The 16663-nt window shown below is 46.1% G+C and overlaps 1 protein-coding gene across 1 annotated transcript in view; it reads right to left on the bottom strand.

Moving 5' to 3' along the window:
- The window catches only part of CCDC97 (coiled-coil domain containing 97), a 92029-nt gene extending 75890 nt beyond the window's left edge, over positions 1-16139 (bottom strand). The window contains exon 1 of the mRNA XM_086938625.1: positions 15906-16139. Within this exon, the coding sequence (XP_086794751.1) occupies positions 15906-15912 (7 nt within the window). The 5' untranslated portion in view covers positions 15913-16139. The remainder of the gene's footprint in view (positions 1-15905) is intronic.
- Between the last annotated feature and the right edge of the window lie 524 nt (positions 16140-16663).

Raw genomic sequence — 16663 nt, 5'->3', positions numbered from 1 at the left:
GTGCATCTAGTGCTTAAACACCAAAAAAAATGGGTTGCATCTTCCCCCAACATATCTTAGCAGCATCTAGTTTTCTTGCTGCATCACAGTTTTCACTGCGCAATAACAACATACCTGTAAATAAAAGTCCTATTTTTCTATAAAGATGTAGCACTGGATAGACACAGAATTTATTGAGTCGTACCTTCTGTATCGTGTTGTATCAGTGTTTCTAACCACACAACCTCTGAAAGTAAGTCTTACCTGCCATACTCCACTATGAATGAATGAATGAATGAATGAATACATTTATTGCGTGGTTACTCAAAACCATTACATTAAAAACAAGGTACAAAAGAACGCAACATTTTTTTTTTAAAGGATAAACTTTTCAAAGAAAAACTGTGTATTTAAAATCTGAGGGGCAAAAGGTCCATAGTCTTTCAGTCCAACGTAGGTTTTTTTTAAGCTTAGCCAATTGCTGTGTGTGCTCCAGTTGAGCTCATCGTTGGTACAAGGTGTTATGCGACCTCGGCGCAGATGCTTATCTGGTCGCTTAACAGGGAGTGGACATCAGCTTCGTGCGGGTCTGTTGGACGAATTTACCAAACATAGCCATCTGCTTCACTATGTTCAGTGTATACAGTTGATGGACTGCCTCCTTTGCAGTTCGCGTACCCAGTTGTAACAAGATAGGCCTAAGATAAAGTCTGCGAGCTTAGCGCAGGGCAGCAAAGTAGGAGGTGGGTCAAAGACTCACGTTTATATTTGCAGAGCCGGCACTCCATGATCGCCGTTCTTGTCGACTCGGTGGTGTATAATTCTTTGAGGGGTAGAGGGTGTAGTCTGAACGCTAAAATCCTGTGTAAAGCTTGTCGACCCACAGCGTGCGTGAGGTGAAGTTTAGGGTTGTGTTCTGTGTGTGGGAGGCTTTGGGACTCGTGGAAGCCTCTTTTTGCCAGCGATTCCAAGTCCACGGTGTGAGAGCAAAGGCGGACTTGCTTTTTTATTATATTTTTGATGGCAGAGTACTTGATTGTCTCGGGGTCCCAGTTCTCTAGTGCTAATTTCAGGAGGTCTGTGGCCGCGGCGAGGGTGGCTGACCAAGGGTTGCCAGGTTCCAAGAAGATACTTTTTAAAACTGCCTTCATTGTGTTCTCTTGTGCCGTTGTTGTGAGATAGAAGTATTTACTCAGAGAAGCCATCTCTTCCAGCTTTTGTTGGTTCAAATTGAATTCTATTCGCACTAGAGTGTTCTTGGTGCAGGAAGGTAGATGGAATAGCTTTTTATGTGCAGTACAGTGGATTTTTTCTAGGTCTTTAGCTAGTTTCCCTGGAAACGCCGGTTGTGCACAATTAAGGGATGGCATTAATTTTGCCCTCAAAACTCTTTGAATGGCCGTTGTTGTGGGGCTATGTAGAGTGGCGTATAGCTTGCAGAGGGTGTAAGTGATGCTATTCCCTTTGGTTTGAATTTTGTGAAAATGGACTCCTGGGCGGCCTGTTTTGCTAAACCAGACTCCCAAGTAGTTGTAATGCTGTGTGTAGTCCAGAGTCAGCTGGCCAAGCCTCCATTTTGCTACTTTATTTTGGGGGTAATGCCCAAAAATTACTATTTTGGATGGGTTGGCCACCAGCTTATTTTTAACATTGTAAATTGCCGGAGCCGTGAGTGCTTTTAGTAAGCCCATTTTAATGTGATCCAGAAGTACCAGGTCGTCAGCATATAGCATTAGTTGAATCTTAGTGCCCCCAATCCTAGGTGTTGCTAGAGTGGCTCCAGTCAAAGCTTGGTCCATGTCTGTGGTGTATAAATTGAATAGCAATGGGGCTAAGACGCACCCTTGCTTTAGGCACCGGTCCGTTTCGATTTTCTCTGTAGCAGAATCGCGTGAGAGTTTAATTCTGACCCACGTCCTTAGATACAGTGATTGAATTGCTTTTAGTAGAGCTGGATTAATGTTCCAGCGTGCCAGCTTCTACCAGAGGGTGGGACGATCTACGCCATCGAACGCTGCAGAGAAGTCAATAAAACAAGCGAAGAGAGGGAGGCTTTTGCGAGACACAGCTTGTTGAACTAGATATGAGAGAGCAGTTATGTTGTCCATCGTTGATGCCCCAGGTATAAACCCTGTTTAGAAGAAGGGCAAAAGGCCTTTAGTGCTGACCCAGCTTGATAGTTCCGCCAGAAGGGTACTTGCACAGGCCTTGCCCTCGATGTCCAACAGGGCAATCATGCGGTAATTTTTTGGATCGGATTTCGGCCCTTTCTTATGTATTGGGTGCAAGAGCGACTCTCTCCAGGAGTCTCGAACATCTCCCAAGAACCGACATTCTGTGTATAGCTGTGTCAAATTTTCTGTCCAGAAGTCTGTGTCCGCCCTGAAGAGGGAGCCAGGCAGGCCGTTAGGGCCTGGTGCCCCATTATGTCTAATTTTTTTAGGATTGTGCAAACAAAAATTTTTCCTGGGGGAGCGTTGTCGTCCAATGTTTCCGATGTGTGAGCGGTGATGTCTAATTCTTCGCTCGCGTTAAGGCCTTTATTTGAGGAAGGTCTACTTCGATCTTCTTTTTACAGTGTTTTTACATGACCGACCCAGGTGCGTGCCTCAAGAGAGTTCTCTCTGTGATTGTCTCCTTGAGTTAGGGTATTTAGGTATCTCCAGAACTCTTGGGATTTGCAGGGTCTCAGCAGGTCAAAGATCTTCAGCCATTTTGCCTCGATGCATTTGCGTTTCGCGGCCCAGACCTTCTTCGAGTGACTTTTTGCGGCTTCTTTAAATAGCCTTTTGGCCGATGCAGTGCCGGTTTTCCAATAAGCTCTGCGTTTGGCGTTTAGTTGTTTGGCACTCTCTTTAATTGCTGGGATAATTCCCAAAGTATGTGGTGGATGTCGAGGGATTGTGCTTATTTTATCTCCTCGAAGCAGTGAGGCTAATTTGCTGGCAGACGATCCCATTCTTCTATAGCGCCCCTGTTATTTGCGCTAAGTGGCCAGCGTGGCCATTTTTTTTCCATTTGTCAAACTTATTGGTTGGCGCTGGCCCCCATTTGATTCTTCTTGGTAGCTTGTGCAGTTCTTCTCCATTAGATGCCCCAATGCAGCGTAACGTATGGCGTGTGTCTGCCATGAGGTTCAATGTAGTTGTTACGGCAGCATGGTCACTTTCGTTTCGCGGGAGCACTATGTAGTTTGTCATTAGATTTTGTATTTTTTCGCTTAGGATGATATAGTCTATTGTCGTTTGATTGTTGTATGTGGAGGCAAAGAAAGCCCCTGGCTTGATCCTTAAAAACAGATAGTGTGGTGTTAACAGGTTGCAGGTCTGTATTAGGGCATTGTAAGCGTCTGTATCCCCGGAATGGTTGCTTGGTGTTGCAGTGACCCCTATATTGTGTGTGTTGAGGTCCCCGAGGATGATGGATTCCATTGGTGCAAACTGTAAGAGCAGAGCTTCTATCTGACTTATCAGTAGGGTCAGTTTATCCTTAGCGCCCGGCCTAAGAGAGTTGAAGTAGACATTAATTAAGAGTATTGGAAGTGGGCCGTTGGTCGTGGAGACACCTTTCACAATGCCCGCCAGAAACATGTTTGATGTGGTTTTTATTTCTGTAAAATGAATTTTCAGCAAGTGCTTGATGTGAATGGATATCCCTCCTGAGGGTCTTCTAAATATATTGTCTTTAATGGCTGGTTTGGAATATTCTGCGTACCCTCTTATTGATATTGGTTTTGTTGCCCATGTTTCTCGGGTGCAAATTAAGTCGGCTCCTTCCAAGAATGCCAATGCCGCTCGGTTTTGCACGAGCTTTGTAATCCCAGCGACGTTCCAAGTAATGATGTTCAATCTACCAATGCTGAGCGTCGGGTTGCTGTGCTTCGCTGAACCATTTTTCGGCCGGTGCTGAGCGATCTCCTTGCTTACGGAGGGACGTGTGTTAGGGGCTGGGATTTAAAGCCCATGGCAACCAAGACCAGTCTTTGCTAGTGTTCCCCTTAATTGAACAGGAGTGGGTGGCCTGTCCCAAACTTGTTGTTATTTTGATGAGACTTTCATTGGTAAGGCTTATATTCGTGCCGCCTTTGGTCCCATGGAGGATGGACTCGACTTGTGTCGCTGAATAGGACAAGGCGTTCATGACTGGCTTCTTTGAGTATTCTGATCCTGGCGGGCTGATGGGTACTTCAAGTCGCTGTTTTTTAAGATCATTGGGTATTTTAGCGCAGGCTGTGTCACCATTTTTAAACCCCAGCTTTCCAGTAGCTTTTGGTTTCTTTCCAAGGCCTCAGCCGTGGCTAGACTGGTTAAGATTAGCTCTGTGGTCTCGTTTGCCTCATTTGGGCCTGGGGTAAGGAAGGAAACACTCTCAATGTCTGTTGTTTTTGTCTTTTCTAGACCTGGAATGTTTGCACAGAGTTTTAGAAGATTGCTGCGGTTAAGGATGTCCCACTTGCCCTGTGAGACATATTCAGGGTACAGCAGTATTTTCCGGTCGTAGTGGTTTGTAGATGACAGATTTTGTAGGGTGATTGCCTCCTGCGGGTCGTAGACCTTCGTAGAGTTTGGGGTTGCCCGTGCCAGGGTGTCCAAACAAGCTTCTCCCCAGTTTGATGTGACCGCCGTCTGCTGCACTGTCTCGAGCGTGGTCTAGATGGCCTGAGTTTCATCTCACTGTTCTCGGTAGACTCAGTGTTGCCTTGAGATGCCCTATGATCTGGTGCTGTTGTGGTAATTTGTTTATTTGTTTTTGGGGTTTCTTGGTTCCTGCTGCTCGTTCTTATATTCAATGATTTCGTGAGCGAGGGGCTTTTTAAGTTGGCTTCCCGATCTCTCGGTAAGTCCTGATTTCCTTCCCCGGCTTGTTGTCCTTGTGATTGGTGGGCACGCCAGCTTTGTTTTTGTTCACACGTGTCCATAGGGTCTAACTGGTGGTCTGAGAAGTGATCCACGGTGGTCAAGTTGATTTCAGAGTTGATTTTACCCAATGCTTCTGAGCCTACAGTGTTTTTGTCTATGGTTTCAGTCTTGGTTGAAATATTGGTCTCATATTGGTCATTGATGTGGGCAACAGTTTCCTGATTTTCGGGCAGTAACTATTTCCGAATGGAACCATTGCTGATGGATTTGTTTTTTCTCTGTTTGTGCAGGTTTTTTTTGTTTATGCTTATTTTTTCGGGAAAGATGATAGGTGTCAGGGCTTACTTAACAAAGAGAGAGGGGGACCAAGGAGCTTGACCAGGTCCAGTGTCCATGCTCCTAATTTAATACTGCTTACAACAAAGGGGACACTGTTCCTAATACAAGGTGCAAAAAGTCACCTACGTATGCGGGTGCAAAAAGTCACCCATATTTGAAAATCAAGAAGGAAAGAGAAACAGGATTCTTAGGTAAAGTGACCCACAGTGAACAAAGAAAACATTTAGTGTACTCTGTTGCCCTCACACACCTCGAGAGGTGTCATGCTTCATCATCAGGCAGTTGCTCCTCGTAGGGCCGGGGCTGCAATTCCCTACGGGCCCCCCGAAGGGTCTCTTTATCGGAGATCTTTTTACGACTGCCGGATGGTGCATGTGGGTGTGCGGGGTAAGGGGTCATGTGAGGGTGATAGAAAGTGCGTGCAAATATTGTGTAAAGTACATAGTGGGTAACCATGCAGCGAATGTTTGTAAATTGTACCCAAAGCAGTCTAAGTTGCTAAATAAAATCTAGCCCCAAGGGCATACTATGCCAGGGTATAGACATAGGTCAACATGTTTCGTGCCTGTGTCGCCTTAAGGGTCGTTGGCGCTTCGTCAGGACCAGAATATTTGAAAATATGTGGTGCACGTGGAAATAGATTAAAATACCCTCATAGTCGACCAGGGCGGGCAGTAACCTGTATACCCGACATCTGGCTACAGCTGCATGTTGTAACCGCTCCTGGTCAGTACCTAGAAAAGAAAATGGACAATAGAATTGTTAACTCCCTGTGATTATTTGTTACTTTTACAGCCTGTTAATGCGGGGTGTGTTTGTTGCCTGCTGCCAGCGGAAACGTTTCCTCAGTATAGCGAGGTGAGCACGCATTTAGAGTCTATAGCATCGGGGCATTTATTCTCGATGAGGCCCTGCTAGCATCATGTTTTACAGTGGTTGATACCTTGGTTTACAGAGTGGCAACAGTCACGAGTGGGCCCCTTCCTTTACTACTATATAGTATAGGATAGGGGCGTTTATTCCCTACTAGGGCGCATTAGATGCACTAAACCATACCTTGCTGGATCTGGGATTCTGTAGTTGCGTTGTGCGAGCCTGTGTCCCTTGTGTCTGCTACTCTGGTTGTTTTCAAAATTTGTTTGTGCACACATTGGTGGCACATTATGTGGCGTCAAGATGTTTCTGATGCGTAAATTTGCATTCTATTGTCCATTTTCTTTTCTAGGTACTGACCAGGAGCGGTTACAACATGCAGCTGTAGCCAGATGTCGGGTATACAGGTTACTGCCCGCCCTGGTCGACTATGAGGGTATTTTAATCTATTTCCACGTGCACCACATATTTTCAAATATTCTGGTCCTGACGGAGCGCCAACGACCCTTAAGGCGACACAGGCACGAAACATGTTGACCTATGTCTATACCCTGGCATAGTATGCCCTTGGGGCTAGATTTTATTTATTTATTTAGCAACTTAGACTGCTTTGGGTACAATTTACAAACATTCGCTGCATGGTTACCCACTATGTACTTTACACAATATTTGCACGCACTTTCTATCACCCTCACATGACCCCTTACCCCGCACACCCACATGCACCATCCGGCAGTCCTAAAAAGATCTCCGATAAAGAGACCCTTCGGGGGGCCCGTAGGGAATTGCAGCGCCAGCCCTACGAGGAGCAACTGCCCGATGATGAAGCATGACACCTCTCGAGGTGTGTGAGGGCAACAGAGTACACTAAATGTTTTCCCTGTTCACTGTGGGTCACTTTACCTAAGAATCCGGTTTCTCTTTCCTTCTTGATTTTCAAATATGGGTGACTTTTTGCACCCGCATACATAGGTGACTTTTTGCACCTTGTATTAGGAACAGTGTCCCCTTTGTTGTAAGGTGTCAGGGCTTGCCAGCTTTAGGTTATTATGATGACCATGGTTGTTGTCAGGATTGGAGCTGATTTTAGTTCCAATGTCGTCAGCCCTGCCTAAAAGCTCGGTCGCTGCCCTTACCTTGTCTTGCGAGAATTCTATGTCGCTAGTTTGTGCCTCTTTTATATTGGAAGGCTCCTTGGTGTTTTGCTGAGAGTGTGAGTTGTTCCGTTGGCTTCTAACTTCGTTCTTAAGGTCGTCGATTAGCGTGTTCATTATGTCTGGAAGTTTTTCTAGGTTGAGCAATATGGGGCTGCAGCCGCAGCTCTCTGGTTTGACTGTTGATGTGGTATTAGCCTGGGCTCTGTGTATTAGTGAGTTCAGATGTTCCAGTTTGGAGTCTATCCCTGAAATCAGGCCAGCAACTGTTTGTAGGATGTTTCTTTGAGTGTCAAGTTTGTCTGCGTGCATTATTGCAGAGTTTGCCATTGAAATCAAGGCTTTGTTAATTAGTGCTAAGTGATTTCCTATTAATGGGGGCTTCTGTTCTTTTTTCACTCCCCCACTTCGAGGACTGAGGATCCAAGAATCTTTATCTTGTGCAAAACCACTGAGACTTAAGAAATTAGTTTCTGGTGTTTGTATTGTTTCACTAATTGTGTGTGCTTTGATTTCGTTGGCTCTGTTGATTCCATTTGCTGCGGGGCTCGATTGCGTGTCCCTATTCTTTTGAGGGGCTGAGCTGAGTGGACTATTATAGATGGGCAAGGCTGGTACCGTATTTGTTTCTGATATTTCTGGTATTCTGTCTCCTCGGAAAATGATTATTTCTGGCGAAAGTGGAATGGCTGAATGCCCGGGTGAGTGGGGTCCTATTGATCTTTCAGCGTCTGCTAGCGTGCTGACGATTCTGGTGTTTTTTTCCATACGTGGTATGCATAGTGGGCACACTGCCCCCCTAGATTCATCAGGTGCTGTGTAGTGCAGGAATTCTCTTATATCTCTGTTGCCGTCTGTGCCAGTTGTTCTCTTTGTAGTGCCGAGACTGGTCTTGTTGGCCATAGGTTAGTCTGGACTGGGAGCCCTTCCTGATGGAGTTGCGGGTGCTGATACTGCTAGTAAATCTCCTATTTGCTGGTACTCCTTGGGGCCTGACCCTGGTTTGGAGCTCCCTCTTCCCAGGGGGTAGAGTAGCTTTGCCTTTTGCCGCCTTGCTGATTTGTGGTAGCGAGGCTTCTCTTGGTGTTGGACCAGGTTTGAATTTCTTGTCCTCATGTTTGTGAGTACACTGGGTTCGCGAAAGGGAAGATTGATGTAGGTACAGGTTATTAGAATTGGAAGTTGAGAGTTAGAGTGAAGCCTCTTTTTATTAGGTGATTGGGCTATTGGGGCTGCTAACCTATTAGCTATTAAGCTGTTGAGCTATTCAACTGACCTTGCTGCGTGAGGCTTTTGACCGCGTTTAAGTTCTGCCTTGCGGCTCCTGCCTGCGGCGTGCAAGTGGTTTTACGCTTACAGCTGCGTTGAAGAGATGCCTCGTGGCTCCTGCTGACTCAAGGCAATGGTTGTCGCACCACCGCACAGAAAGTTCCCACTCGCCACTTCGGGTCAGTATTGGGGGAGCCGGCAGGCGGGGCGAGGCAGGCGGGAGGAAGCCAAAGAGCCGAGAGGGAGACCAAGCCAACAGGTCCCGGTCCCAATCCCGGCCCCCAGTTTACAGTTTGCAGCCCAGCTCAGCTCCGTGCCTCTGCTGCTCACCGGCTGCTCACCTCTGCCGCTCACCGGCTGCGCCTGCGGTTTCCCCTGCGGCTTCACTTGCGGTGGCGGCGTTATTTTCTCAGCCTCAGCTCTGCTCCACTGCACGCAGCCTGCTGCTCGTTCCGCTCTGCTCCCCAGCTCCTCGACGCGACGTTCGGCTGACTGCAAAACCTGGAGTTCTGGATCACCAGTGCATTTCGTCCCTTTTCTCAAGACTTCTTCAGGGATCCAGTTAATGCAGTGTCTCAAACCGGGCAGAACTCCCGACACTCCTTGGAGCGGTAAACCACCGCCACCACCGCCGCTGCAACACAGTCCCGCTCCGACCATTAACCGTTAACCAGAAAAACAGTAGAGTGCTGGCAGGGCCTGTTCTCTGTCAATACTTCAGCTCTCCTTCCGCTCCTCCAGCTCCTTCAGTGCCCCCGGAGCCCAGCTAGAGCAGACGCTGACCACACACGCCGGTCTCGGGGCACCATGCACAAAGCTCTGGCAGTGTTCAAGAGCCGGCAGGCAGCAGTGGTCGCGGGAGCCTTGGAAGCTGCGGGGCCACGGGGCCCGGTGGTAGAGCTCAGCAGCTTCTCAAGTAGCTCGGCTTAGCAGGGCAAAGCGTGGTACCGATGAATGCGATGAAGCGCCGATGAAACAATGAGGAGCGGAGCGGCTTCCTCCACTACCGGGCTCGCGCTCGCACCCACTCGCACTGCGTCTAGCAAATCCTGGACTGGAATCTGCAAGAACGGACCAAAGCCAAAGTGCAAGTGCTCCGTTTGTGAGTACTCCTCTACCCAACTGTCCATTGCTCAAAATGAGCAACTGGGTACCCAAATTGGTTGTAGTGCAATGGGTGCCCTGTGAGATCAAAAATGTAGCAAATATGCCTTTTCAGCATGGTCAGCCCAGAAGTTACATCTTTTGCTGGCTTAGAACTCTGTTCACGTTACCAATGCTAACCATTAGTTAAAGTGCGAGTGATTCCCTGCTAAAACATGGTCTGTATATAGACTGCAGTTAGCCAATTAACCTTCCTATAAGACCATTGTAAATAATTTCCTACATACATCTATGAAACTGATTGTTTAGTGTCATATGTGGGCTGATGTGCGTATTTACGCCACCTATAAATATGTGACAAAATCTATGCCTACCAGGAGCACCACTGTGATGTGGGTGGCTGGGCTGCAGCTTAAAAGCACTGGAAGGAAAATGCATTTGGTACAGTGGAAAAAGTCTATTTTTATAAAGACATAAATCACCCCTAGATGTGTGCCTTTTAAGCCCACAGAGCATGGTGTTAATTTATAAAAACAGACACACAATATATTGGGTTTAGATTGTCCTAATAGCGAAATACTACCCCAAAGGTATTTCACTTTGTAAGCCTGGACTGACCTTTCACTATTATGCTAGGTTGAATTAAAATCATTTTTTTCCACCTCCACTTAGGAAAGGACTAAAAAAAATGTTTCAAATGATATCCTGCTTAGTTTTTAAGTTCCGACTTAAGGGGGACATAATTTAGAAGAAATGTACTTTAGGCTGCCTGCGCCAGAACTTACAACCAGCTGTGCCAATTGTCACACCTCCAGTGCTGGAATACACGTCATTCACTGGGAGATTTATCTAACCTGGCTCAGAGGAAAATGGCATGCATCTGACCCAGGAAATTCCAATGGTTGTTAACTGCTTAGCACTTAGCAGGGATAAACTACCTGGTAGTAGACAGGAACAGTTGACAGAACAACGGGGCAGCTTTAACACTATTTTGACTTGGAGTTGCAAAGGAGGGTTTCTTTTTATTTATTCCCAGCACCCTTCTAGACAGTCAGTCAATCACTGTAGGAGGAAACATACATCTTTGGCTGGGAGACTTAACAACCCTGGCGCAAAGGACACTGGCTTGCCTTTGGCCCAGGAAAGACAAATGGGTGTTAACCCCTTCCAGGCTCATGACGAGCTGGGCTCGTCATGGTGTAGCCTCCTCAAACACTGATGACGAGCCCAGCTCGTCATGAACAATGGGTTTTACAAAATATCAGCATCGGTGCAGAATTCCACTAGCACGCATGTGGTTAACTGTTGACCACTTACCGGGACAGGGATTAGCTACCTGGAAGTGTAAGGGTACAGATGGCAGAATAAATGGCAGCTTTTGCAATACATCTTTTGGTTTGAGGATGCAAAGGAGGGACTCTTTTTTTCAGGGAACACCTAGACAGTCAAGTTCCAGCCCCAGCAGGAGGTAAAATAGTTTTGATCCGGCCATGTAGAGGAGTGGACAAGAAGCTGAAGTTAGGACTATCTGGTGGCAGCTGGGTCCCACCATATTGAAACAGGAGCTCCTAGGTAATTTTCCAATAAAGCAAAGATGAAGTGCTGCAAAAAGATGTGGTGGCACTATGAGAAAATTGTTAGGACTAGGCAGCAGAATTCCTCCAATAACAGGCTAGAGTAGAGGATAAATCTGGCACCTTGACCACAACCTCCTGAGAACATTTATGTACCTAGGAAGAAAACATCTAAATAATAAGATTTTGCTGGAAGAGGAATCATGCTTTCTGGCTCCTGACGGAGGAAGGACTCACACAAGGACCCCTAAATACAGCGAGCACCCAGAAACTGGAACTGCTCACAAAGTGCCAAGTGGTTGGCCTCCTGTTTACCTGCTTAAGGGGCATAAAAAGAAGGACTCCTGACTTCAAGAGGGCCCATTTGCCTAAAGAGGATTAGACCCTGCAGGAGACTTGGCTAAAGAGAGATCTGGTGCCCAGAAGCCTGCCCTGAGGAGCTAGGGGCAGCAGGACTGACCAGAATAAGGTTTACCAGCAGGTGGAGACTAAAACTGAAGCTAAAACCTTTGACCGGGACCACCCGTTTGATGTATACGACCTCCGCTCCATTGTGACCGGCATGAAATTGTACCTAGGTCCCAGTCCACCACGGACTGTTGTTTTTCCAGAGGGCTTGGCGTTTTTTAAGTGCTTTTACCTTAAATATTTAAAAATGCATACCTCTGGTTCCCCTTAACCTATTTGGATGATTTTGGTGTATTTTTGCTAAACTTTTCTCTAATTTTCTAAATTGGTTTGAGAATCTTCTGGGTTGTTTTCTGTACTTTGAAACTGTTGGTACTGCTTGAACTTAGCACACACTTTTCTGGGGAAGGCTTGCTGTTTGTGCCAGGGCTACCTGAGGGTAGAGCAGAGATTCTATCATAACTTAGTTCTGACGTAACCAGAGTGGGTTTGAATCAGTAGGGGTACTTATTTTGACCAATCCCATTTCTGACAAACAACAAATGACATTGCCATCAAATTATTCAACCAAATTCCTGACTGATCCAGTACCCAAAGAAAATACATGAGGGATGATTCAAATATAACTTTATTTTTTACCAACACCCTAGTAATCAAGTGAGCACTGTCTGCTATTTTTTAAGGGTAACTTTTTTTGCCATTTAGCATTTGATTTACAGTATATAGTACAGCAAGCCATTGTTTGTCCAGTACCATCAGAACTTGTGGTTCACATTTTAATGTGAAAGTACCACCTCATCACAGGCTCGCTCTTCTCATTCAAACCCTCAAAATATGCTGGTCTAGTACCCTCATAAGTTACAAAGCAGCAGCTTCTTTACCATTTAGTGAGCTCTTACGTAAACGAATATTAGGTTTCTTTGTATGCTATACCCAGGGCTTTAAGTGGGATGAAAAAACTGGGGGGTCTCTCAAAGGGGCGTGGCTTTTAAACACTTGCGCTAAAATTCTTTGTTTAGTATAGTGTGCCGCCCAACTTGTATTTTGCTGTTTCTGGCATTGCATCCAGATATGTGATACAATAAGTAACATCATACCTACAACAAGTAAGGACTATTGGCTTTGTCAACGGTTTTTAGTTACATAAGATAAATAAGCTGCAACTATATCTTGTTACATATAATATTGAAAAAGCTTTCAATTAAAGTCCTGTTGACCCTACCACAATGTTGCTGCTCTTGCGTTTCAGAAAGAGAAGGGAAATCCAGAGAGAAAATGACTCTCTCTAAAGGATTTCCCTTCTCCCATAAAGCTCACCTGGCATGACGTCATGCCGTAACTTCTCCATTAGTGAGAAGTGAGCAGTGTGGGCAGCGCACATCCATGTGCTTGTCTCGAAACGGGTCTCTATCTGGCTGTTTTGTGCCCTGGCACTTTTTTCCGTACTGCAGTGATAGTAAACTGCTGTCTCTGCAGTCTGGAAAAAAACGGACCGCCTGTGCCAGGGCTCAAAACAGAGCCCGATAGAGACCCGTTTCGAGGCCTCTTTTAAAAAACTCCCGGTGCTCAGACCCCTTGAGACCCGGCCCACTTAAAGCCCTGGCTATACCATTTGCATCTGAAAGGAGAACTTCAGAGTGATCTAGTGTAGTAAACTCAAATGATGGCAGAACACATGTAACCGAACCCAAAAGAAAAGTAAATCAAAAATCGAGTTGGCCCAAAGTCTGTATAACAAGTAGTATCTTAAGCATTTTTAAATGAAGAGGCTATCGTCATTCCTCTGGAAAGGCGTATTTGTTAATCAGTCCTGTCTATTTCTTATAACTGCCAAGCTCTGCCTGCCTAATTTGCCTTCTTATATAATGGAAGGTGCATTTTAAAAAGCAAGCCTTCTCGCAAGATCCGAGAAGGGTGACCGCTCAAGAAAGAACTGAAGAGTTAGGCAGACCCTCCCTTCAATAAGACAATAACACACCGAGGGGCTTATTTACAAGCCCCTAGTGCCACTATTGCGTCATTTTTAACGGGAAAAGTGGCGTACGGGTCACGCACGGGCAGTCCTGTCAAGTATCACGCAATAGGTGTGACGTTCACACATTTCAGTGCGGTGATCCGCATCACCGCACTAAAATGCATTGTCACGCATTCTGGCAATTGATTACCGAGACCCGGGAGCCTGACCTCAAGTCGTGCCTACTAGCTGTGTGGCGCCTGGCACCCATGACCTCAAGAGTTTTTTTTTAACAAGCTATAGGGTGGCTGGCTAGTTTGAGGCAGTGCTGCGTAGAAGTGCTGCAAAATTATCATGGTGCCGGCCGCAGCGCTCTGAACGATGCCTGCTGCAGCTAAGTTAGGCACACTCTCGGCCGACGCATGTGGCGCCAAACTTAAATTTACGTGACAGTGCTGAATGGTAAAGTAGACAGTGAGACGCAATGGGGGGACCTTGAGTCAGGGTCCGTCCTGCTGCCACCTGCGCTTCTTGAAATTTAAATGCACAGTTCCTGTTCCTGACCTCGCTCGGGGTGCGGGGACGAGGTGATGGATCTCCGCCGTGGACGGTCAGTGCAGCAGGGCAAGTCAGATTGAAAGCTGCTGACACCACCGTCTGTGGCTCATGGCTTCAATCTGGAATCGGATCCCACATGCACCATTCCGGCCCCAGAGCAGCTGACCCACGAGCGAGTATCACTGAGACAGCGCTGAGGGCCAGTTGCAGTGAAAGTGGGTGCAGCAAGCTGCTGTGCTCACTGGGTGCAGCATCATTAATGGCACAGCGGCGGTCGTAATATCTCATACGACCAGGACCCAGAAAACCGGGCCTCAGCACCACCAGCCTGGCTCAGCTTCCCATTGACGATCATAAATAATCAGCAAGAGCCTGGGAGAGCAGGTAATCTATTATCTGTAATTATCAATCACGTCTTTTTTAAAACACTTTCCCGTAACTGCGATATATAAATTGCCGAAAGTACAGTACTGAGCTATGTGACTAGGTAAGTGTAGCGTAGTATTGCGCTTACATTTCTAGTGCTTTGCGATATTTATTTCCTTATATACTGTGCCTCAGCATGGGCCCCAGAAATTCTTGCTGTCGCCTGGCAACACTAGAACTCCTCTCGAACACTGCTCTGAGTCTGGGAGAGGGTGAGCAGGTCGTGTTTAGGGCAGACATACTTAGCATGGAATTACAAATCTAATGAAAGGAATTTTTTAACAGAAACAAATGAAGCATCGTTAACTCAGAGAAAAACTTCCCATTAATGCAAAAAATACAAATATGCATTCCAGTGACTAGTTTTGCATTCGTGACTGGGGACAGACTGACTTCGATACTGTGCAGCACGTGAGAGAGTATGCAGCCGACTGAGCAGACAGAGATACTTCTCAAGGACTTCTGCAGATGCATTATTTATTTTATTTTTTTCTCCACCTAGGTGCAGCACTGTAGTGTTGTCACTACTAGAGAAACGGTATTATAAAACGAACACTACCACAGTTATTTTGCAGAGGGGTTAAATATCCCTGTTGAAAGCTCTTGATTGTACCAATGATACATTGCACATTCCCAAAACTACGATCAGTTTAAAGGGCACTAGGTTAGTGGCCTTCTATTTCTGTGATTAGCTTCAGTTTTAAGATTTTCTTAGTTTCTTGTTGCTCAAATGGGTGTAATTTCTGATATTTGTATGGTTACCCTTGTCTTCATTGCTTGATTTTGCTCCTGAGCAAGTGTCACTCCCTGTGGTTGAAATGTCACTCATAATTACACTGAAATTACAAAAAAATGTCACTCATAGCAATCTGAAACCTTGGCAGCTATGCACGGGGCTTGTAAATAAACCCCCGAATTTCTACTCAGTATATTTATTTGTTTAGTCCCTCATCGGTCATCACTGCTTTAGCCACACTTTTATCTGCCTCTTCTCCCATCCTTGTCTGGCATCTCCCTCTGTCACTCAAGAAGTCATACCCTCCTCTTATTTAGACCCAGGCCACGTTGGCTCTGATGGCAGCTGGTGTATATTACCGTTAAGTTTTAAGATTCGGGTATCGCCGATAATGCAGCGCAGCACACCACTTGGTTCACGAATGTTTCTGTAACCCTGCTTACGACCTATGTCTTTAGTGCCCTGTTCCTGTGCCCGGCGTACACCCCGCCCTTGTCCACTTGGTTTATATGTTCATTTGTTTTAGATACCCTGTATCGTTTGATCTCCGAAACCAACTACTCGAATAAAATGATCGGTGTTTGGTGTCTTTACGTAAACCTCTTAACAACCCAATCCTCCACCCTCTGGTGTTTTCTATCACACAGTTTCTCGTACTCATCCCTTCCTTACCTTCCATTATCCGCCAAGGGCCACAAGGCTAACACATTCCTCGCATCAAAAATTGCCTGCTTGATACAGGACTTCCGGAATTGATAGAACATGTCCGTGCTGTTTTGGTTCCCCCGGTCAGCCGCAAGGAAGAAATATCACGAAGGTTCCGGTGTGAAAACAGAAAAAATACTATCATTGCTTAACACGGCAGCCATGCTGGAAGGGAGGGAGGAGATTGGCGTTTGCTGCTGTAACTATGCGTTCCTTGCAGTGCCAGATAGGGCTGTGATTACAAACCAATGGAACCACCTTAGAGTGAAAACGTGTCCCGTTTCTTGCAGTAATAGTTTCACCTACAAATAAGGGAACATGGTGACGCCTGCAAATAAGGTGGCGTTTATTTGTGGACAGCAATTGCAGCTTTTTAGAGCAAGCAGCGGTTGAAGTGCATGAAAAACAAGCATTTACAATGCAATAGTTTTGCCTTTGTTAAAGTTAGAGCTATTGGCATTGCTCTTGACATTTTTTTTATTTATGTTTTTTTAACATAAATAAATGGAATTGTAATTTACAATAGCAGGGCAGGGCACGGGGAAGGGGGGCGAGGAGAGACAAAGGAGAGCTGCGAGCTCAGGGAAGGGGGGGCGAGGAGAGACGAAGGAGAGCTGCGGGCTCTTGTTGTAATGCTTGCATGGATGAGTTGGTGCATGCATGGGTGCATGCATGGATGGGTGTATGGATAGATGCATGGATGGGTGGATGGATAGATGCATATA

Source organism: Lissotriton vulgaris, chromosome 9 (assembly GCF_964263255.1).
Source record: "Lissotriton vulgaris chromosome 9, aLisVul1.2, whole genome shotgun sequence".
NCBI classification, from domain to species: domain Eukaryota; kingdom Metazoa; phylum Chordata; class Amphibia; order Caudata; family Salamandridae; genus Lissotriton; species Lissotriton vulgaris.
This window is presented reverse-complemented; position numbering and strand designations above follow the sequence as displayed.